A 25,467-nucleotide genomic window follows, 5' to 3' on the forward strand; every position below is an offset into this window, starting at 1 on the left:
GGAACATATAACATTTTGGTGTTGTTTACTTGAGTCATATTGCAGTCTACACGTATCTATTATGTGTGACTGCCATCATATTGCAGTCTACACGTATCTCTTATGTGTGACTGCCATCTACTGGTCACATTTATCATTTTACCATGTACGAAATAAAATAGCTTCGAGGTCGGTAAGCACAACCAAAATGATTCCGTACATTAGGCGCCCCGGGTTATAAAGCACACTGTCGAGTTTTGAGTAAATTAAAGGATTTTAAGTGCACCTTACAGTCCGAAAAATACGGTACATATTTGAGCACAAATATATTTAACAAATTGTGCTGGGATACTATTTTGTTGGTTTTGCTGTATTATTTTTCCGGAGTGTGTTTGAATTGCTTGTGTGTGAGCAGCAGTGCATCGACATCCTTCATCGTCATGCTCATGATATCTTTTTGTGTGTGCATCCATGTCCATTTTCATCCACAGCTGTAATTAGTGCTCATCCCATCCATTCCCTTGATAACCATCAGCACCATTATCACATGGGCAGCCTGGCGTCGCCAACACGCAGCTACCTCTACCACCAAGGCGGCGGGCATTCCCGCCCACACGCCTGTGCCACCCCCATCTCCCATCTAAACAGGGTGGACTCCACAGGTGAGATCCTGCCTCCTGCTGGACAGGGAAAAATTAAAAAAAGTGGACAACGCAGTCAATCATTGAAATTCTAAAGCACGTTTCCAATCCAACCCAGTCCACTTTATTTTAAAAAAATATATATAAAAGTTTCACAAAGGGCTGCACAGGAGTTAAAACATACATTTATAAGCAGGATAAAACTAAGGAAAGACAATTTTATAAAACATTCACCGTATTTTCCGGACCATAGGGCGCATCAGATTATAAGGCGCACTGCCGATGAATGGTCTATTTTCGATAATATTTCATTTATAAGGCACACCAGATTATAGGGTGCATTAAAGAAGTCATATTATAAATTTTTTTTCTAAATGTAAAACACTTCCTTGTGGTCTACATAACATGTAATGGTGGCTCTTTGGACAAAATGTTGCATAGATTATGTTTTACAGATCATCTTCAAGCCGCTTTCTGACAGTCGCTTTAGGATGCGTTTTGTGGGCGGTCTTGTTAACGTGGCTCACCTTCGGCAGTGTCTTCTCCCGTCATCTTTGCTGTAGCGGTGTAGCGTGCAAGGACGGGAGTGGAAGAAGTGTCAAAAGATGGAGCTAACTGTTTTATTGACATTCAGACTTTATTTAAATGAATAACGGAGCAGCATCTCCTCATCAAATGTATCCCGTGAAAAACCGTCCCACTGGAACTCTCTAACAACTAAAGTTCCTTGGGTGAATAATGTAAACTCACTACACCGGTATGTTTTAGCGCTTTCATGGCAGATATGAGTAAGAACTTTACACTACTTTGTATTAGAAATGGCAACAGCGGAGGATGAATGCCACATAACGAGAAGATAGAGAAAAAGATTATCGAATTACAAAGGCGTACCTGCGCAATTTTTCCGGACTTATGCAGATCCCAAATACAGATCAGCAGGTACAAGAACGTAAGAAAAGTTGCTTTTGCATAATATTGCGAAGCAAAACGCCAGATAATATGTCTTACCTGATACACACCATAATAATACTCATATATTGAAGCACAGTATAATCCATCAAGCGGTGCGGCTTCATAGCTTAACAAAGTCGTACTAAAACATTTTGATGGATTTTTGAGCATAGTGTGTAATGTTCTATATTTTCAATGGAACATATAAAATGTTGGTGTTGTTTATTTGAGTCATATTGCAATCTACACGTATCTCTTATGTGTGACTGCCATCTACTGGTCACACTTATCATTTCACCATGTACCAAATAAAATAGCTTCGAGGTCGGTAAGCAAAACCAGAATTATTCCGTACATTAGGCGCACCGGGTTATAAGGCGCACTGTTGAGTTTTGAGGGGGAAAAAAGGATTTTAAGTGCGCCATATAGAAAAAAATATGTTTTAAGACGTCATTTAAAAGTCATTAAAGAGGCAGCCGTCCGAATGGCAAAAGAGGTTTTGTTCCAAAGTTTTGGAACCACACCAGAAAATGCATGATCGCCTCTGGATTTTTTTCAACAAGTTTTTGGGACGACAAGAAGAAATAGACCTTGTGGGGGGGTGTAGATTTTGAAAAGGTCTGACATATATTGTGGCGCTAATGCGTTAAGAGATTTAAAAACAAACAATACAATTTTAAAATGAACTGGGAGCCAGTGAAGGGATGCTAAAATGGGTGTAATGTGCCATTGTTTTTTTGTGTCAGTTAAAAGGCGAGCAGCAGCATTTTGGAATAACTGCCATCGAGCGGTTGAGGCCTGGTTCATTATAATGTAGAGTGAATTGCAGTAGTCCAAACGTAATCAAATAAAAGACATTAAAAGATAAAATTGTTTTAATTTTTACTAAAAGTCTTCGATGATAAAAACTGGAGCGTACAACAGAGTTAATCTGCTCTTTTTAATTTAAAATCATTGTCCAGTTTAAAACCAAGATTTGTGAATAAGGCATCAGGGGGTGAGTATTTTGTTTCACTTTTGAGTCAAATAAAATTGTTCTCATTTAAGTTTGGAGATTTTACCGCCAACCATGCTTTTATGTTCTTAAAGGCCTACTGAAATGAAATGTTCTTATTTAAACGGGGATAGCAGGTCCATTCTATGTGTCATACTTGATCATTTCGCGATATTGCCATATTTTTGCTGAAAGGATTTAGTAGAGAACATCGACGATAAAGTTCGCAACTTTTGGTCACTGATAAAAAAGCCTTGCCTGTACCGGAAGTAGTGTGACGTCACAGGTTGAAGGGCTCCTCACATTTGCACCTTGTTTACACCAACAGCGAGAGCGATTCGGACTGAGAAAGCGACGATTTCCCCATTAATTTGAGCGAGGATGAAAGATTTGTGGATGAGGAAAGTGAGAGTGAAGGATTAGAGTGCAATGCAGGACGCCAGGGTGTATCTTTTTTCGCTCTGACCGTAACTTAGGTACAAGGGCTCATTGGATTCCACACTTTCTCCTTTTTCTATTGTGGATCACGGATTTGTATTTTAAACCACCTCGGATACTACACTACCGTTCAAAAGTTTGAGGTCACATTGAAATGTCCTTATTTTTGAAGGAAAAGCACTGTACTTTTCAATGAAGATAACTTTAAACTAGTTTTAACTTTAAAGAAATACACTCTATACATTGCTAATGTGGTAAATGACTATTCTAGCTGCAAATGTCTGGTTTTTGGTGCAATATCTACATAGGTGTATAGAGGCCCATTTCCAGCAACTATCACTCCAGTGTTTTAATGCAGTGGTTCTCAACCTTTTTTCAGTGATGTACCCCCTGTGAACATTTTTTTAATTCAAGTACCCCCTAATCAGAGCAAAGCATTTTTGGTTGAAAAAAAGAGATAAAGAAGTAAAATACAGCACTATGTCATCAGTTTCTGATTTATTAAAACTTATAACAGTGCAAAATATTGCTCATTTGTAGTGGTCTTTCTTGAACTATTTGGAAAAAAATAACTAAAAACTTGTTGAAAAATAAACAAGTGATTCAATTAAAAATAAATATTTCTACACAGAAGTAATCATCAACTGAAAGTGCCCTCTTTGGGCATTGTCAAAAATGTCCTCTCCTGTTGTTCTCCCCTCTAATGTTTTACAAAAAAGTATGTGCTCATAAATATCGTCAGTACCGATGTATCTGACAAAACCTACAAGTTGTGCATTTCCACTAATATCTGTGGATTCATCCAGATGGAGGGAAAATGAGTCGCTAAGTTTTCCAACAACTTGCTGAACAATGTCTTTTCCCATTTGATCTACTCTCCGGCAAACAGAGTCATTTGATAAAGGCGCATTCTTTATTTTCTCGGCTGCGTTTTTATCCAGTATTGTCTCGGCCAGCACTGCAGCGGCTGGAATTATCAGCTCTTCAGCGATAGTGAACGGCTTTTTTGGCTTTAGCAACAAGCAAAGACACTAGTCTAGTGACAATATTTCATGAATGATATCCTTAGATTAACATTCTTAATACATGGCTGTACAACAAGCACACGTGATTGTGGAGTCAGTGTTACAACCTGGCATTTACACATTGTGTGGCGTTGGGGTTGTCCGACTTTTTTTGTGGCCATAAACGCAGCACTGGCTAAGTGCCATGAGTGCGTGTGTTGGTGCAGGTGAGCGAGCGAGCGGCTTCTGTTGAAACGACGGATGACAAAGTTGGTTTAAGCCTGGTTTGTATGGCAGAAAATTACCAGTTTTTATAGATAAAAGTTTTTTTTACTCATGTTTTTGGTGTGGTTACAAACAGTTTTGCTCAATAAAGTGATTGATGGAATTCCTGTCCGTTAAGTGTCTTGACAGACGATAATTGAACTGTGTTGACAAAGATTGTTTTATTCATTGGGGCCACTCTTGTTGTCACGTGTCACTCACAGAGTTGCATTGCAAAATCATACAGAATAAATTGTAATGTGTTTATTTTGTTTAAAGTTCAGATGGGATTTTTGATTTCCTGCGCGGCATTAATTTGCAGTGCGCTGAGGACGCGTGAGCGGTGCGCAATTGTGCAGGCGCGCACCTTAGAGGGAACGTTGTCCAGGGCTTTGGCTGATGTTGTGGAGGCTTTCCGCATCGTGTCTTGAGATGACCTGAATGCATTTAGTCTCCTCCTTAAAAAATCAGGTGGCTTACCGACATTGCAAGCGTGTTTTGTCCGGAGATGCCGCTGAGGATGCGCGGCCGCTTCATGCCGCTGTTCGCTAACATTTCTCCACAGAAAAAAAACAATGCCTTGGGGGGGTTACAACTCGAAGCCGTAAATCCCATTAACACATATTCTTTGGAATACTGTCTGAATTTTGCCGGCTCAGGTTTGGCCTTCTTTGGCACATGTTCTTCCTGGTTTTCAGCTGCATTACTGCTACGCTTCAACCACGCCTCCATTGTTTTCTACATTGATAGTTGATTGACAGTTGGTGCCGTGTGACACCGCCAGGTAGGATCAAACCATTATGGCATGGGCCATGGGGGAAACTCTGGGTTTATGGTAATGAATGGAATAGCCTACTTGATTTGATGTTCAGTTTATGAACTTACATTCATATTTTGTTGAAGTATTATTCAATAAATATATTTATAAAGGATTTTTGAATTGTTGCTATTTTTAGAATATTAAAAAAAAATCTCACGTACCCCTTGGCATACCTTCAAGTACCCCCAGGGGTACGCGTACCCCCATTTGAGAACCACTGTTCTAATGGTACAATGTGTTTGCTCATTGGCTCAGAAGGCTAATTGATGATTAGAAAACTCTTGTGCAATCATGTTCACACATCAGAAAACAGTTTAGCTCGTTACAGAAGCTACAAAACTGACCTTCCTTTGAGCAGATTGAGTTTCTGGAGCATCACATTTGTGGGGTCAATTAAACGCTCAAAATGGCCAGAAAAAGAGAACTTTCATCTGAAACTCGACAGTCTATCCTTGTTCTTAAAAATGAAGGCTATTCCACAAAATTGTTTGGGTGACCCCAAACTTTTGAACGGTAGTGTATATCCTCTTGAAAATGAGAGTCGAGAACGCAAAATGGACATTCACAGTGACCTTTAGCTCCACGACAATACATCGGTGAAGCACTTTAGCTTCGGAGCTAACGTGATAGCATCGTGCTTAACTGCGGATAGAAACAGAAGAAACATGCCCCTGACTGGAAGGATAGACAGAAGATCAACAATACTACTATTACTTCTACTATCACGAGACACCGAACCAAACCATGGACCTGTAACCACACGGTTAGTGCTGTCCAGCCTGGCGAAGCCTAGCAATGCTGTTGCTAACGACGCCATTGAAGCTAACTTAGCTACGGGACCTCGACAGAGCTATGCTAAAAACATTAGCTCTCTACCTACGCCAGCCCTCATCTGCTCATCACGACCCGTGCTCACCTGCGTTCTAGCGATCGACGGCGCGACGAAGGACTTCACCCGATCATCGGTGCGGTTGGCGGCTAGCGTCGGATAGCGCGTCTGCTATCCAACTCAAAGTCCTCCTGGTTGTGTTGCTGTAGCCAGCCGCTAATACACCGATCCCACCTACAGCTTTCTTCTTTGCTGTCTCCATTGTTCATTAAACAAATTGCAAAACATTCACCAACACAGATGTCCAGAATACTGTGGAATTTTTCGATGAAAACAGACGCTGTTTGTATTGGGACACAATGGTGTCCCAAAACTTCCGTTCAATCCGTGACGTCACGCGCAAACGTCATCATACCGAGACGTTTTCAGCCGGATATTTCCCGGGAAATTTAAAATTTCACTTTGTAAGTTAACCTGGCCGTATTGGCATGTGTTGCAATGTTAAGATTTCATCATTGATATATAAACTATCAGACTGCGTGGTCGGTAGTAGTGGGTTTCAGTAGGCCTTTAAGACAATTTAAAAGGGATTTTAAACTTGCGTCACTTTTCTTTTTTAGAAAGACATAGACTTGCGTATCATCTGCATAAAGATGATACAATATATTGTATGTTATTACAATGTGTTGCCTGGGCAGGATGTACACTGAAAACAGGATTGGTCCTAGGATTGAGCCTTGAGGGACACCACAGGACAAGGGAGCACAGGCTGAAGCCAAATCATCAATTTGGATCTTAAAAGTTCTATTTGTGGCGACTTGTCCAGGGTGTACACCGCCTTCCGCCCGAATGCAGCTGAGTTAGGCTCCTGCACGCCCCGTGACCCCAAAAGGGACAAGCGGTAGAAAATGGATGGATGGATGGATGGACCTGTGCCTCTTAAACCCTCACCTTGTTCCAAGGGACTAATGAGGGTTGTGTCAAATGCAGCAGTTGGATCGAAAATAATTAAAATGGCAGAATCAGTGGATATTAAAAGGTCGTTAAAAACCCTTAAAAGTGCAAATTCGGTGCTACGAAAGATTTTAAAACCGGACAGAAAAACATCAAGAATAGCGTGCAAATCACGATAAGACTGTAATTGTAAAAGCACCGCTTTCTCTGAAATCTTTGAACTAAAAGGAAGCTTCGGAATGGGTCTAAAATTCGATAAAAATAGAGGGATCTGAGTTTGGCTTCTTTGGCAGAGGTTACACAACTGCTTGCTTAAAATAATTTGGGACAGTCCCTTTCATGTTTTTCTGTTTAATTGATTCCGTAACATCCACCATCAACGATGCAGTTAAATGTGCACAGTCTTTCGGCTGCAGCTGTTCTTAGAGTCCAGTTGATCAGATGAAGGCAAGTGGAAATTGTGGACAACAACATATGGCCCGATTACAGAAGCCATATTTGCATTTTGTGTTGTCTTTATAAGCAAAGTATGTTTTCCATCACTTTTTTGCTTAACTCTATTTTGTCCTTTTGGTACATTTCAGTACATTATTTCTCCTAAGGGTTTTTTTTGTCTTTGATTTTTAAAATTGTAGTTTAATTTTTGTATTTGAATTGTTTTACAGGTGTACAACACACTGGACAATGCTTCAAAGCAAACTGGACAAAAAGTGCTTAAAACCTTAAAAAGCTTAAAAATATCTTCAACTTCAGCCATAAACAAAAATACCAAACATGTAATGTTGTTTCAACCCTTTAAAGGCCTTTGTATCAAATGATCATTTTGGTTAAATAATAATTAGTATAAATGTGCATAATATTAGTTATTTTATTAATTTTAAATCTGTGATATTATCTAATCAAAATGCCTTTAAAAAAGTAAAAAATTAATTAAAAAACATGTTTGATATTTTTGTTTAGAACTGAAGAATATTGAGATATTTGAAAAAAAAAAAAAAGAATCCAAAAATATTTTTAAGCCCTTCAAAAACTTAAGGACTTGTATGTCCTGTTTGGTTTTGAAGATAATTAAACGTAATGTTCCCAAAGGGTTTAAATGGTTAATATTGTTAAATCAAGCACAGTTGTCCCTCACCACTTAAGTCGTGCTTCAAATATTTTGGCTGATTTTTGGGGGATATTTTTTTAAGCATATTTTTAAAAATGGTCCTAAATTAAGCATTTTCATACATAAACATGTTAAATTAACTAAAAATGTAATTTATACAGTAGTATTGGCCACTAGAGTAGATCAAACCACTCAGAGCACGCTGTTTAGTATCGTGGCCAGTGATTGGCTCAACCTCAGGAAGCATTATTATATTGGATTAAAAGAGTGTAAAGGTGACTATTGGGTGTTATTTCATGTCTAGAGGGGTCTCACAAATTTTAAAAATGTATTTAGAATGTCGTAAACATTTTTGTATGCTCTATCATTATTTTATTTATAATTAATGATGAAATTCATATATTACGGTCAGGTTCGGAACCAATTAACAATGATGAACAGGGTATACTCTTTTCAAATGTCTTTTAAAATGTATTCATGGTGGTTTAATTGTACTGACTATAAGGCTGCATGTTATCAAACTTGTAAGGATTATTACTAATGAGTCCAAGACAAAATTTGTGTTTTCAAATGAATATTTTGGAAATCCTTTGTGTAATCCAGCATTTTCCATACATTCTATTCGAAATGTTGCACCACCTGTTCACCCTCGTTCATAAAGACATTATAACGTCAATGGTCTGCCAGAGAATAAGAAGACTGAGCGCGAGGGATCAGAGTTGCTAACTCAGGGACACCCTCGCTATTTTTAGCAAGTTATCAAAAAGATGCAACAAAACAAATATTTGTAGTTCTAAACATATTTATTTTGCTATTTATGTTTTTTTACTTAATTTTTCCAAATACGTATTGGCCAATTACAATATGCAAATTTTACAATTCGCCAAAGATAAAGAAAAGGTTTTGCATTATAGATCCCGTTAGTTGATGTAACAAACAGTCAAATATTGTCTAAAATGTAAGTTCTCATTAAATTCATATTAGACTAAGATTTAATGGTAATGCTATTAATCAATATTGATTTAAGATTAATAATCTAAAACAGCAGTTTTTGTTTTACACATTTTTGTTGTATGTACAGTATGTTTTGTTGCATTTGCCAGAGATTTTGTGTTATTTCACTTCAAATGTATTAAACAGTAAAAAGTTAAATAGCTACATTAGTTTTTGTGGGTTGTAATTGTTTTCTTTTTTACACAATGTAGAGTTAATGTAGGCACTTTTTTTTTTTAATCATAATGCGTGTTATTTGTGTTAGTATTTGATGTAGCCCTTATTTTTACATATTGTTGGTAATTGATTCAAGAAACAGCAAGAACATTTTTATTATTGTAAAAAAGTCATTTGAGAGTCGATTCTTCATACTGAGCCGAGTCGAAAGAGTGGGATCACTATAAAGAGTTGAACATCCCATCGCAGTCCCCTAGGACAGTGTTTTTCAACCACTGTGCCGCGGCACTATAGTGTGCCGTGAGATGTTGTTTGGTGTGCCGTGGGAGATTTTATAATTTCACCTAATTGGGTTAAAAATATTTTTTGCAAACCAGTAGTTATAATCCGTAAATGTGCCGTTGTTGAGTGTCTGTACTGTCTAGAGCTCGGCAGAGTAACCGTGTAATACTCTTCCATACTAGTAGGAGGCAGCAGGTAGCTAATTGCTTTGTAGATGTCGGCAACAACGACAATGGTTTGCAGGTAAAAAGGTGTCTAATGCTTAAAGGCGAGTGCCGCTAAGAAAAGGCATTGAAGGTTAGGGAAGGCTATGCAAAACTAAAACTGAACTGGCTGGAAAGTAAACAAAAACAGAATGCTGGAGGACAGCAAAGACTTACAGCGTGTGGAGCAGACGGCGTACACAAAGTACAATCAACAACAAAATAGGAGCGTAAGACAAGAACTCAAACACTACACACAGGAAAACACCAAAAAACTCCAAATAAGTCACGGCGCGATGTGACAGGTCGTGACAGTACACCTACTTTGAGACAAGAGCTTTTTCTTTGAGATTGATTCATTGAGACTTTTATTAGTAGGTTGCACAGTGAAGTACATATTCCGTACAATTGACCACTAAATGGTAACACTTGAATACGTTTTTCAACTTGTTTAAGTCGGGGTCCACTTAAATTGATTCATGATACAGATATGTACTATCATCATAATACAGTCATCACACAAGATAATCACATTGAATTATTTACATTATTTACAATCCGGGGTGTGGGGGGGTTAGGTTTGGTTGTTATCATCAGTCATCAACAATTGAGAACAGAGAAATGGATATTGGAACAGTGTAGGTCTGACTTGGTAGGATATGTACAGCAAGTAGTGGACATAGAGAGAGAGAGATCAGAAGGCATAAGAAAAAGTATCTGCATTTGATTGTTTACATTTGATTATTAACAATCCGGGGAGGGTGTTAGTTTAGGGTTGTAGTTGCCTGGAGGTGTACTATTATTGCGGTTTTGAAGGAGGATAGAGATGCCCTTTCTTTTATACCTGTTGGGAGCGCATTCCACATTGATGTGGCATAGAAAGAGAATGAGTTAAGACCTTTGTTAGTTCGGAATCTGGGTTTAACGCTATGGTGATGCATGCTTGGTTATGGTTTGAATTCATATCAAACAATTGCGAGAATGACTTTTTATTGTCAATATCGGCTGCTGAGTTTAATGTTTTAATGTTTTCTGCTGGTGGCGTGCCTCAGAATTTTTTCAATGGGAAAAAATGTGCCTCGGCTCAGAAAAGGTTGAAAAACACTGCCCTAGGAAACACTGTCATCTGTTGGATTAATAGTAGACATGAAGCAGCTTGTTTATTATTGTCTCTCAGCGTATTCTAGTCATATAAATATTATTGTAAAATGTATTATTGGATATAACACCAATTTATTCATTAATCACCTTTAACAAAGTTGTCTTTAGATAGCTTAGCACGGGGGTGTCCAAAGTGCCGCATATTGCCGAAATAATTTTTTTTTTTTAAAACTACACTAAAAATTTAAGAAAAAAAGAACAAAAACAACTACCGTATTTTCCGCACTATAAGGCGCACCAGATTATAAGGTGCACCTTCAATGAATGGCCTATTTTAAAACGTTGTTCATATATAAGGCGCACCGCATTATAAGGGGCATAGAATAGACACTACAGTAGAGGCTGGGGTTACGTTATGCATCCCGTAGTTGCGAGACCTATTGTGGCTCAATATTGGTCCATAAATAAGACGCACCGGATTATAAGGCGCACTGTCAGCTTTTGAGAAAATTTGAGGTTTTTAGGTGTGCCTTATAGTGCGGAAAATACGGTAATGTAACGAGAAAAACCTGAAATTGTGATAACTAATAATCATATGTTTAGCCACCTATAACACAAAGGTGACAACGTTTTATTTTTAAATAATTATGTATTGCATCTGTTTTTAGCACTAATTTTTTTTCAAAATATGTAATGTTTTAAATTTTACATTGTCGGTATGTGGCCCCTCTGTGGAAAAAGTTTGGACACCCCTGGCTTAGCATATATTAACCTTTTAAAGGCCTACTGAAACCCACTACTACCGACCACGCAGTCTGATAGTTTATATATCAATGATGAAATCTTAACATTGCAACACATGCCAATACGGCCGGGTTAACTTATAAAGTGCAATTTTAAATTTCCCGGGGAACTTCCGGTTGGAAACGTCTATGTATGATGACGTATGCGCGTGACGTCACGACGGCAATGGAAGTATTCGTACCCAATGTGTCACCATACAAACTGCTCTGTTTTCATCGAACAATTTAGTATTCTGGACATCTGTGTTGGTGAATCTTTTGCAATTTGTTTAATGAACAATGGAGATTGCAAAGAAGAAAGTTGTAAGTGGGATCGGTGTATTAGCTGCTGGCTGCAGCAACACAGCAAGGAGCACTTACTTGGATAGCAGACGCGCTAGCCGATGCTAGCCGCCAACCGCATCTGTGATCGGGTGAAGTCCTTCGTCGCGCCGTCGATCGCTGGAACGCAGGTGAGTACGGCTGTTGATGAGCAGATGAGGGCTGGCTGGCGTAGGTGGAGCGCTAATGTTTTTATCATAGCTCTGTGAGGTCCGGTTGCTAAGTTGCTAAGTTAGCTTCAGCGTCGTTAGCAACAGCATTTTTAAGCTTTGCCAGGCTGAGAATTATTAACCGTGTAGTTACATGTCCATTGTTTAATAGTATTGTTGATCTTCTGTCCATCCTTCCAGTCAGGGATTTATTTATTTTGTTTCTATCTGCATTTGAGCCAGATGCTATCACGTTAGCTCAGTAGCTAAAGAGCTTTGCCGATGTATTGTCGTGGAGATAAAAGTCACTGTGAATGTCCATTTCGCGTTCTCGACTCTCATTTTCAAGAGGATATAGTATCCGAGGTGGTTTAAAATACAAATCCGTGATCCACAATAGAAAAAGGAGAGTGTGTGGAATCCAATGAGACCTTGTACCTAAGTTACGGTCAGAGCGAAAAAAGATACACCCTGCACTGCCTCTCTAGTCCTTCACGCTAACGTTCCTCATCCACGAATCTTTCATCCTCGCTCAAATTAATGGGGTAATCGTCGCTTTCTCGGTCCGAATCTCTCTCGCTCCATTGTAAACAACGGGGAATTGTGAGGAATCCTTCCTCCTGTGGCGTCACACTACTTCCGGTATAGGCAAGGCTTTTTTTTATCAGCGACCAAAAGTTGCGAACTTTATCGTCGATGTTCTATACTAAATCCTTTCAGCAAAAATATGGCAATATCGCGAAATGATCAAGTATGACACATAGAATGGATCTGCTATCCCCGTTTGAATAAAAAAATATAATTTCAGTAGGCCTTTAATATCATATGTATTGATCTTTAATGCACCATTTAATTTTTCTCTTCATGCGTCATTCACTGGACTAACTTGGGACCCCCTGTAGTGAGGCGACTGGCGTTCATGTCTCTCTTCACCCTCTTCTCTCCTCCAGAGTCCGTGAGGAACACGCCTTGTTCCGAGCCCCTTCCGCCGGCCGCCTCGTCTTCGCAGGCCTCCTGCCCCTCAGAGATCCTGGTGGACCCCGAGGGCAGCTACCACGGCTCCACCACCACAGAGGAGGAGTCGTGCTACACCAGCAACCTGCCCCCCCTGCGCTCAGCCCACCCCCACGCTCACGCCCACCCTCTGAAGAGCTTCGCGGTCCCCGCCGTCCCGGCGACCGGTCACCCCTCCTTTGAGTCCCCTGCCCTGCCCAGCACGCCCCTGCTGGCCCAGACTGGTGAGTACTACGTTCACTCCCTTGTACACTTGCCAGGTGGTGGACTACAACCATGCATTTGTGGTTATCTTTATAAAGAGAGCGTTATATAAACCTTTATATACAAACTTAATTGGTTCTTGAACAGGGTGTGTAAAAAGAAAAGTTTGCAAAAAGGCTAAGAACAACCATGTAAAAAGCACTTTAAGTTTTCCAGTAGCTAACGACTGAATAAGCACTGGAGATCCATCAGCCCGCCCACAATGGATGTGCTGCCGGGCACAAAATGGCTGCGCTCTGAGGCACACAATGGGTGGATGAAACATTTGTACGTGGCATATTTTCATTCCATCTGTGCTTCGTGAACCGAGGTTCCACTGTACTATAAGAAATGTGAATCTTTAACGATCTAACGATTCAATCCCATTCCCAGGGTGATATTATCGGCCGATAAATGCTTTAAAATATAGTATCGGAAATTATCGGTATTGTTTTTTTTATTATCGGTATCGTTTTTTTATTTTATTTTTTTTATTTTTATTAAATCAACATAAAAAACACAAGATACACTTACAATTAGTGCACCCACCCAAAAAACCTCCCTCCCCCATTTACACTCATTCACACAAAAGGGTTGTTTCTTTCTGTTATTAATATTCTGGTTCCTACATTATATATCAATATGTATCAATACAGTCTGCAAGGGATACAGTCCGTAAGCACACATGATTGTGCGTGCTGCTGGTCCACTAATAGTACTAACCTTTAACAGTTAATTTTACTCATTTTCATTAATTACTAGTTTCTATGTAACTGTTTTTATATTGTTTTACTTTCTTTTTTATTCAAGAAAATGTTTTTAATTTATTTATCTTATTTTATTTTATAATTTTTTTAAAAAAGGACCTTATCTTCACCATACCTGGTTGTCCAAATTAGGCATAATAATGTGTTAATTCCACGACTGTATATATCAGTATCGGTTGATATCTGTATCGGTAATTAAAGAGTTGGACAATATCGGAATATCGGATATCGGCAAAATGCCATTATTGGACATCCCTAATTCAAACCGAATCTCGCAATGTACTATTCTGGTATAACAATTATAATTCAACTTTTTAAAAAACGGTTGGAAAAGCATGGCCATAAAATGTATTTTTAATAATGGATGCTAAATAGATTTATTTTGGTTTCTTTTTTTAAATCGATTTTTTTCAAATGATCAATTGATTTAGAATTGCGATGAATAAGAATCGTGATTCGGATGTGAATCTATTTATTATGTGCAGCTATCGCAGCAGGCACAAGACATTGAAACAACGTTAAGAACTTGTTGAATTAGGTCCTGACGTTGAGCAACTCAAACCTAACGTTGGAACAACATGCTTTTGGACGATGTTTAATCAATGTTGGGTTCTGACGTTGATTCAGCCCTTTGAGACACTTGTGATTTAGGGCTATATAAATAAACATTGATTGATTGATTGATTTGACCTTTGAATTTTTGTCATTTCCCAACCGGTATTTTACAACACAAAAACAACGTTGAAACAACATGCTTTTTGACAACGTTTAATCAATGTCGGATTCTGACATTGATTGGACCATTGAATTTTGGTCATTTCCCAACCAGTATTCTACAACACAAATACGACATGCTTTTTGACGTTTATTCAATGTCAGGTTGTGACGTTGATTTGACCATTGAAATTTGGTCATTTCCCAACCAACAACGTGGATCCAACATTGGACATCAAGGTTGTCTCAGTTTACAAAAACAACTATTTTGCAACGTTGTTTAGAAGTCAGTTTTGAAGAACATATATGTATAATCAACGTTGTATCAATGTCTTGTGCCTGCTGGGCTAGTAGTCAGTGTACAGCTTGGAAGGTAGTTCATATTTACTTTCCACTCAAAATAACACTGAGCAATATTGCGGTGGTCGTGGTAACAACAACAACAATACAACATGACTAGAGATGTCCGATAATGGCTTTTTTGCCGATGTCCGATATTCCGATACTGCTCAACTCTTAATTACCGATTCTGATCTCAACCGATACCGATATATACAGTCGTGGAATTAACACATTATTATGCCTGATTTTGTTGTGATGCCCCGCTGGATGCATTAAACAATGTAACAAGGTTTTCCAAAATAAATCAACTCAAGTTATGGAAAAAAATGCCAACATGGCACTGCCATATTTATTATTGAAGTCACAAAGTGCATTATTTTTTTTAACATGCCTCAAAACAGCAGCTTGGAATTTGGGACACACTCTCCCTGAGAGAGCATGAGGAGGTTGAGGTGGGTGGGGTTTAGGTGGGGGAGGGTAGGGGGTTGCGGGGGGTGTATATTGTAGCGTCCCGCAAGAGTTAGTGCTGCAAGGGGTTCTGGGTATTTGTTCTGTTGTGTTTATGTTGTGTTACGGTGCGGATGTTCTCCCGAAATGTGTTTGTCATTCTTGTTTGGTGTGGGTTCACAGTGTGGCGCATATTTGTAACAGTGTTAAAGTTGTTTATACGGACACCCTCAGTGTGACCTGTATGGCTGTTGACCAAGTATCCCTTGCATTCACTTGTGTGTGTGAAAAGCCGTAAATATTATGTGACTGGGCCGGCACGCAAATGCAGTGCCTTTAAGGCACGCCCCCAATATTGTTTTCTGGTTGGAAATCGGGAGAAATTCGGGAGAATGGTTGCCCCGGGAGATTTTCGGGAGGGGCACTGAAATCCGTGAGTCTCCCGGGAAAATCGGGAAGGTTGGCAAGTATGACTGCGAGACGCAACTGCTCTGTACTTCTCCCTAGGTCTGTGTACCACTCCGTACAGAGGCGTTTTAAAAAGTCATAAATTTTACTTTTTGAAACCAATACCGATAATTTCCGATATTACATTTTAAAGCATTCATCGGCCGATAATACCGGCAGTCCGATATTATCGGACATCTCTAAACATGACGTTCAGTAACATCCTGCATTGGTGTCTTGGTGTGATTCAGGTCCCCCTACGCACCCCCATGTGGTCAAAACAGCCTGCATCGGCACTCTGGGAAGGACTCGAACTCCGATGATCGTCACTGTGCCCAATGCCCCCGACGTCCCAGAGACCAGCAAGATGCTTGAGGACGTAGATAGCGTGAGTATAGCGCGGCGCCCCCCGTCCCCCACTGGCCGGTTATTGTAGTGCAGTCAGGTGTTGCCGCCTCGTCTGATTAAAAATGGCTGTGTTTTGATTTGTGCGCTTCTGTCAGCACAATTCATTATGTATACCGCGTGAAGGTTTTAGCTACGTAGGCGACATTCTCTGTGGAGCGCCGCATGAAGGAGGGGGGAAACAAAGCTCGAAACACGGTATACTGTACCACGTCAAATATCAGAAATTCCAATCATAATATTAACTACATTGCATTTCACTGCACTTCATAGTGTGAACACACTTATGGATTCAACATGTTGAAGTTTAAGTATGGTAGTCACACCCTCTATTTTTAGGCCCTTTTCCCCACAGCATGTTCCTGTAAAAAAAAAAAAAAAAAAAGTGGTATTGGCAGAAAAAACAGCTTCGGCACCACATCCTGTAGCTCGTAAAGTCAAACCGCTTCAAAATAAAAGTGCAAAACAACACATTTGCGCCACAATCGGCAGTCTTTCCACCAGCACACACACACACACACACATGTTGTGTTATATTTTCTCATTACCAACATTATTTCATACTAGTTTTAAGTCTTACTGTATGTTATTATACTTTATGCTTTTATTGTGAAATAACTTTCATGTGCAACTAATTCATTCTTACTGCTTTGCTTAACTTGCAGTACAAGTTAGCACTTACTGTAGCAGTAAACTGTAGAAGTACACTGCAGCAGTACACTGTAGAAGTACACTGCAGCAGTACACTGTAGAAGTACATTGTAGAATTACACTGTAGAAGTACACTGTAGAGTCTGCAGTACTGCTGCAGTGTACTTCTACAGTGCACTGCTGCAGTGTACTTCTACAGTGTAATTCTACAGTGTACTGCTACAATGTACTTCTACAGTAGAAGTACACTGTAGACTCTACAGTGTACTTCTATAGTGTAGTTCTACAATGTACTTCTACAGTGTACTGCTACAGTGTACCTCTACAGTGTAGAGGTACACTGTAGCAGTACACTGTAGAATTACACTGTAGCAGTACACTGCACAGTACACTGTAGAGGTACAATGCAGCAGTACACTGTAGAAGTACCCTGCAGCAGTACACTGTATAAGTACATTGTAGCAGTACACTGTAGAATTACACTGTAGAAGTACACTGTAGCAGTACACTGTAGAAGTACACTGCAGCAGTACACTGTAGCAGTACACTATAGACGTACACTGTAGCAGTACACTGTAGAAGTACACTGTAGCAATACACTGTAGAAGTAGACGGTAAGAGTACACTGTAGAAGTACACGGTAGCAGTACACTGTAGCAGTACACTGTAGAGGTACACTGTAGCAATACACTGTAGCGGTACACTGTAGCGGTACACTGTAGCGGTACACTGTAGCGGTACACTGTAGCAGTACACGGTAGGAGTACACTGTAGAAGTACACTGTAGAAGTACACTGTAGCAATACACTGTAGAATTACACTGTAGAAGTACACTGCAGCAGTACACTGTAGCAGTACACTGTAGCAGTACACTATAGAAGTACACTGTAGAAGTACACTGTAGAAGTACACTGTAGAAGTGAACTATAGCAGTACACTGTAGAAGTACACTGTAGCAGTACACTATAGAAGTACACTGTAGAAGTACACTGTAGCAGTACACTGTAGAAGTAGACGGTAGGAGTACACTGTAACAGTACACTGTATAAGTACACTGTAGAAGTACACTATAGCAGTACACTGTAGAAGTACACTGTAGCAGTACACTGTAGCAGTACACTATAGAAGTACACTGTAGAAGTACACTGTAGCAGTACACTGTAGAAGTACACTGTATAAGTACACTGTAGAGGTAGACGGTAGGAGTACACTGTAACAGTACACTGTAGAGGTACACTGTAGAAGTACACTTTAGCAGTACACTGTAGAAGTACACTGTAGAGGTACACTGTAGCAGTACACTGCAGCAGTACACTGTAGCAGTACACTTTAGCAGTACACTGTAGAAGTACACTGTAGAGGTACACTGTAGCAGTACACTGCAGCAGTACGCTGTAGCAGTACACTGTAGAAGTAGGCGGTATGAGTACACTGTATAAGTACACTGTAGCAGTACACTGTAGAGGTACACTGTAGAAGTAGACGGTATGAGTATACTGTAGAAGTACACTGTAGCAGTACACTGTAGAAGTAGACAGTATGAGTATACTGTAGAAGTACACTGTAGCAGTACACTGTAGAAGTACACTGTAGAGTTACACTGTAGAAGTACACAACAAACATTATAGGTATGATTTATTAGCTTATGTTTTTTATTGCTGCGACAGCCAAAGTGACATCATGACACGACATCTTCACATGGAAACATAATCAGTCTTACTTTACGCCCTTTAATAATTTGCAGTGTGAAACATGTATCGGCGATACCAATCAAAACCGATACTTTGTGCAAATATAATAATAAACAGTTAATTATGTAACTGAACATCAATATTTTCGCTCAGCCAGACACTTTGACACCCGAAGTTATGCACACAATCATATTATTATATGTATGATTATTTTATTCTCACATGGGGGAAAAAAACAATAGTAAGACAAGGAGCAAAACAAAAATGGTATGTTATGAGAAAAAGCTGAAATATTCTAACTTATAATTAATAATAATATACTTAATCACCTGTAATTCATAGCAGACACAAAGTTGTGTCTTTAAGTATGTGTATATATGTGTATGTATTTATCTGTATATTTAAATGTATTTATTTAATATATATAAAAAATATGAATATGGCCCCTGCATAATTTAGTTTTTCAGTATGTGGCCCTTGGCGGAAAATGTTTTGACACCTCTGACCTAAAGTATCAATATTTTGATTTGAGAATCGATATTAGAGCAAAAAGATCTGGTATCGGCGGTATTGATATTTCAGTATGGATCCGCATATCATTTAAAAAAAAGGTGCAGTTCCCCTTTAAGAACAGGTGACCTATCACTGCTCCTTGATGTTTCAACACCAAAAGTTCTGATGAAAGTTTGCAAAATGAAACACAGCCAGAAATGTTTTGAGAGTATAAAAAAAAAAAGTGAATTTCTTCCAAATCCACGTGGGGTTTTTTCTTTGGTTGTAAAAAGCGATTGTTAGATGATATTTTAATGCCATGTTCTGTCTCCTCTTTCTCTCTTGATTCTTCTTTAACGACATTCTCACCACCCAACTTTTTACGAATGACATCATTTCCCCTCATTGGCTGACCAAAACAAAACCGGAATGATTTCATGTGTTTGTCCCGCCTCCTAGTCTCTGATTGGCTGCTGATGCGCTTGTTGCTTTGCTTTGCTCTGCTCTGCTGCCCCTTACTGGTCGTGTCGCCCATCACCCCCCCTCCCCCCTTTGGCCCATCATTTGACCCCCTTGGAAAAGAGCCCCTGACTGACCCTCTCCTCCTCTCCTCTTCTTCTCCTTCCCCCCCCCCCCCCTCCCCCTTCCCTCCTCCAGGTGCTTGCCTCCCTGGCCCCCTGCCCCTCCCCCGCCCCCCGCAGTAACCCTGTTCCTCTCCCCCAGAGCTACGAGCCCGACGAGTTGACCGAGGAGATGGCCCACCTCGAGGGCCTCATGAAGGACCTGAACGCCATCACCACAGCGCCGTGAACACGCACACACACACACACACACACACACATACACACACACACTCATATTAAAGAAGCCAGTGGACATAACATGACTTCTTGACTCCGCCCCCTTAAAAAAAAAAACATTTTCCCGGCGTACCGTTCCCAAGTCTCAGGAAGGACGTGAGACACTTCATCTTTTTACGAAGAGCTTTGAACTTTTCATGACGTGGCGCCGACACGTCATGTGACCATCGCTTCCTTTTACGCTTCCACACCGCCCCTCCCCCCTCCTTTCTATGTTATTATATTCCGTCTTTTCTACGCGCGTCAGCGGGATGCGAGCGCTGCTTAGAACCGAGCATCCCTTCTAGAACGTTTGCAGGTCACATGGGACTGGACCGCCGCTGCCGCCGGACTCAGGGTGCTAACCCCCCCCCCCCCCTCCTTCTCACACGCCCCCCCTGTTGCAGTCAAACAATCGCCTACAACTACAGTTGTCTTTTATACGAAACATTGACTGTGTGTGTCGTTTCCACACAAAAAGTCACGACGTGTGTGTGTGTGTGTGTGTGTGTGGAGTTTACGCGGCTTCTTCCAACGCAGCGCGATGGTTCGATTCCACACGTTTGTTTACATCAGGGGTGTCCAAAGTGTGGACTCACGGGCGCCGTTTTATTATTCATTTGCTTTGTCGGACATGTATCGACTTATTTAGCGTCAAAACGGTGCATCCTTTTGATTTCTCCTCCTACGGCCCACGCTGGAAAGTTTGGACACTCCTGATTGGTTTTTTTTGTTTTTTTTCTACAAACCTGATGTCAAGTCTCGTTTCCATCCCCCTGCTGCCCAAAGAAAAGTCATTTGCAACAAAAAAAAAACAAAAAAACAAGTACTTTGGTGATGTCTCTCATAAATGTCCATGGTCATGAATGTCAGTAGAACTGCAAGAGATGTGAAGATGGGAACATTTATGGAGGTCCAAAACAAAAACAAACACAAAAAAAAGCACCAGACTCCATTTGGGAAAGATTCTATTGAGTTGTAAACAGTTCACCTGTATTGCACTTTTTCACACTTTTTGAAAAGTACATTTCTTACATATCTTGTGTTTTGAATATCAAATGCTGTTTGTGTAATGTAGTGTCCTAGGTAAGCAGCAGGCAGCTGGTCTTGTTTTGGGTTTTTTTTTGTTTAATTTCTGCTCCAGAGATGATAGGAATTTGAGCCGACACGCTCATGACGAGGAATTCTGTTGTCGCTTGTTCATGTACAGAACTTTCTTTTGCTTTCTGTAGGAAAACAAAAAAAACCACATCTGTGGCTTTTTAAGAAAACGAGGAAAACTTGTTTGGGAAAAAATGTGTTTTTTGTTTTTTTTATTGATGTACACAAACTATTATGAATACTAACAAAATAAACGTCTCCGATTGTTTTCTTTCATCAAGAGTGCGAGAGAATAAAGCAGGCGAGAAGTGAACTACATGGATCATCTGTTGGAGCCAAGGAGTGTGCAGGTGTACCTAATGATGTGTCTTTTGTGTTCAATGTTTCTGCAAGTCCAAATCAGGATCAATAAGTTCAATCAGGAAGGAGCCCAGAGACCATTGGTGGACACAAGCTGTTCAAGGAACATTTGGAAAAAGAATAAAGTCATTTTAGGAGGGTAAGGATCTTTATAAAAGTTGTCTTTTTACAGGAATAAGGTCATACTATGAATTAAAAAAAATGCACGGTTAGCAAAGTTTAAATGACAAAAAAAAAACTGTTTAAATTGGTCATTTTAGAAAATAGAACTGAATTGTATTTTTTTGAAAGTTAGATGGTTAAATTGTACAATTTCAACTTTAGAGGGAAAGATAATTTTACAATAATAAATTCAAATTATGGAATTTGAAGTATTTGTCCAAATTAAAGTGCACACATTTTGCTCAAGTCACAAAATTAAGAATTTAAGTTGTACATTTTTATAAGAATTACGTGGGGGGAAAACACATTTTACAAGAGTAAATTGTGGAATCAATATGGTATTTCGAGAAACAACACAAATGTAATAAAGAGCACTAATATGGTAATAAAGTTATGAAATTAAGAAACTTTAGACCAGGGGTGTCAAACTCATTTTAGATGGGGGGCAACATGGAGAAAAATCTACTCCCAAGTGGGCCGGACTGGTAAAATCACGGCACGAGAACTTAGAAATAAAGACAACTTCAGATTGTTTTCTTTGTTTAAAAATAGAACAAGCACATTCTGAAAATGTACAAAACATAATGTTGTTGGGTTTTTTTTACACTTACATATTGCGGTTAATAGTATTCTATCGTTATTTGTCGTTATTTATATTTTCTGAATAAATTATGTGATAATGTTCATCAGTCAACTAATTGGTGTTAATTTTTAATCAAGACAAAATAATATCAAAATCAAATTACAGGATGTTATTTATGTAGTTTGCTCATTTTCCTCGACTGATGTACTAACATCATGTGGTTTGTTTTTTTTTGAACATATGTAGCATCATCTACGAAGATACAAATGATTGCTATTGCGACATCTAGTGGACACATTTAGAATAGCAGTTTATTTCATTCAAAAATGTCCACTCATTTTTATACTTATCAAACTCATCCCGCAGGCCGGGTAAAACCTGTTCGCAGGCCTGATTCAATGGGGCCGAATCAGGCCCGCAGGCCTTACGTTTGACACCCCTGCTTTAGATGAAGAAAGTAATTTTAAAAAATTAAGAGGGGGGTTTTGTACGAGAATAAATTCACATTATGGTATTAGCATCTTAGTATTTAGAGAAAAGGAAGTTGAAATATTTGTTTAAGAAAATTTAAAATTTGCAATGTAGAAATAAAGCTCATATTTTGTGAGAATTAAGTCACAAATTAAGAAAAAATAAATCATATTTCTGCGAGATTTAAATGGGGGGAAAGATTGTGAGAATAAATTCAGATTGTGGAATTAACGTCAATGTACTGAGAAAACTGAGAAATGTTTATTTTTGTCCATTTTTTTTTAAATAATGAGAAAAAAGTCACAATATAGAGAAGAAAAAAACAGTAAATATTTGGAAAAAAATGCAATAATTTTCATGTATTTTTTTCAAGTGGGGGTGAATAGTTTTATACAAGAATACATTCAACAAATAAAAACTCATTATAAGAATAACAAAATACAGATAAAAAGTTATAAATTTGAGACTAAAAATACATTTAAGTGGTATTTTTTTTATGAAAGTAAATACAAATTATGGGATTTACGTGATATTTTAAGAAAAATAAGTTTGTAAAAAAATAAGCAAAAATGTGTAAAGATAGTACTAATTTTATGAGAATAAAGTTACAAAATGAAGAAAAACATTTACAAACTTATCGGGAAAAAATATTTGTATTTTGAAGTGATATAATTCATTTTAAATACATTGGTTTTGAAATGTTTAAGAAGAAAGACTGACACTGTGATACGAGGAAAAACTAAAACAGAATAAAGCAGGACAAAAATGAAAGTTAAGATTAAGAAAGAAAAAAACAGCAAACAGCCAACAACAAACATGTAATAGCTGATATTCTCATGCGTTTCCAAGCAGTAACACATTGACTAAAGTGCTTGCCACTGCTGCCATCTTGTGACCATACTGAGTATTACATCTCAAGGAATAAATAGTTTAGTAAGAAACTTAAGAAATAAAACACTTTAACCAAAAATGTCCCTAATTGTGTCCATGCTGCGACAAAACAAATACTTTTTTTTAGTTCTTGTCAAACTCTGCGATGACGTCACGGGCCGGCAGGCGTGCTCCCACAAAGTGCGCGTTTGCTTTCCGACAGAGAGCAGACGATGACGTCATCGAGGACGACACGACGAGAAGAAGGGTCAACATATAAAAAAAAGAAGAAGAGTCAACATGTCTGACCTAGTTTTCCAACAAGAAGAGTTTGTTGAACATGGCGGCTCTTCACTGGGCTGCCATTGAAGCTGCGGGCACAACATGGCCGCTCTGACCAAGGAAGGTGACCGAAAACATGATCAAAAATACTTTTTAATGCACCACTTTATTCTACATTCAGTCTCGCTTTAATTTGACCATAAGATGCTAGTGGTAATAACCTCGTATTTACTCATTCAACTAGAGTATTTGGAACTCTTTACACAATTATTGTCATATCTTATAAATGTAAATGATATTAGTGTATGTCGCCGGAAATTCTTCTGTGAAAATTGTTGTTTTCTATAAATCCTGTATCTGTCATGAGGTCAGAATTTTTATATTCTTTCTTTCTGTGTTTATAAGTTTAGTTGGTCTCAGTGCTCCTTCCTGCCTGTTTTCTCCACTTCCCTTCCACTTATCTGCACTTCCCCTGCCTGGTCACAGTCAGTATCCATCATTGATTAACACACCTGCCTCCGTTTGGTGATTAGGGTACTCACCTGTTGTCACATTGGAGTATTTTATATGCCAGCACCGCGTTTTAGACGGTGCTGGTTCATTGTATTAGTTGTTGTTTTCCACTCATCACCTTTTCCAGCTACCATGCCAAGACGTAACAGAACGAAACAGCCAACAAGTGATCCCGCGGAAGGGTATGTGGCGTCAGAGAGAAGCTTTTTTGAGGCCAAGTCTAGGAGCTACTTACCAGAGGAACGAGAGACGTTGATGTGGGGGCCGGGTGGCGGTCTGCTCCCAATCGACCCGGTGCTCTCCAGTACTGCCAAACCTGCACGTCCTCGTCGAAGGCGGAAGCCGGCCTCAGCAACCTCAACAAGCCACCCAGAAGTGCAGTCTCCAATATTGTCTCCACTGTTACAGGGCAATGTGCAGCTTCTCTCCAAGCCCCCGGAAGTCAAGTATGGAAAGCCAATTGCAAACTTTTCCAAAATGTTCACAGCTTTTACTGCTAGCAAGTGCAAAGAAGGCTCAACGAAGCCCGCTGACACAGCATCACTGCCACCCCGAGCGCACTCGAGGGCACACGCTCAAAAGCATCAACTGCATAAGTGCGCAACTACTCATCCACATGGGGATGCTGGCTGCATGGACTCTCTCAATCTGGCTAAAACAGACAGACAGGTTTATTCAAGCATGCACACACTCACCCAAGCGCCAATACCGGCACCCCTGCTTCCCAAAGCACGGCTTCCACCTATACCGGCATCCCAACATTACAAAACCCGGCTCCCGCCAATACCTGCACCCTGCTTTCCGAAAGCCCGGCTTCCGCCCATACCGGCACCCCGGCTTACCAAAGACTGGCACCCCCATATACCGGCACCCTGGCTTCTCAATGCCTGGCTACCACCGATACCGGCTTCCCGGCTTCCCAATCCCAGACTCCCGCCAATACCGGCACCTCGGCTTCCCAAAGCCCAGCCCCCAATTGTGCCCATGCCACCTCTTGTTCCACATCAACGCTTTGTGGGAACTTCCCAGGTTGGAGCAACAACCCTCCAAGCCTCTCTCCAC

At 39.6% G+C, this 25,467-nt stretch overlaps 1 protein-coding gene across 8 annotated transcripts in view; it reads left to right on the forward strand.

Moving 5' to 3' along the window:
• Positions 1-21,613, forward strand: part of neo1a (neogenin 1a) — a 434,693-nt gene extending 413,080 nt beyond the window's left edge. For 2 of the 8 annotated variants that reach the window (XM_062032323.1, XM_062032329.1), the window contains 4 exons: positions 471-641; positions 12,962-13,249; positions 16,237-16,373; positions 19,882-21,610. In XM_062032323.1, the coding sequence (XP_061888307.1) occupies positions 471-641; positions 12,962-13,249; positions 16,237-16,373; positions 19,882-20,034 (749 nt within the window). In that variant the 3' untranslated portion in view covers positions 20,035-21,610. The other 6 variants (XM_062032313.1, XM_062032347.1, XM_062032355.1 and 3 more) reach the window with 6 other exon arrangements.
• The last annotated feature ends 3,854 nt before the right edge of the window (positions 21,614-25,467 follow it).

Source organism: Entelurus aequoreus, linkage group LG02 (genome assembly GCF_033978785.1).
Source record: "Entelurus aequoreus isolate RoL-2023_Sb linkage group LG02, RoL_Eaeq_v1.1, whole genome shotgun sequence".
NCBI classification, from domain to species: domain Eukaryota; kingdom Metazoa; phylum Chordata; class Actinopteri; order Syngnathiformes; family Syngnathidae; genus Entelurus; species Entelurus aequoreus.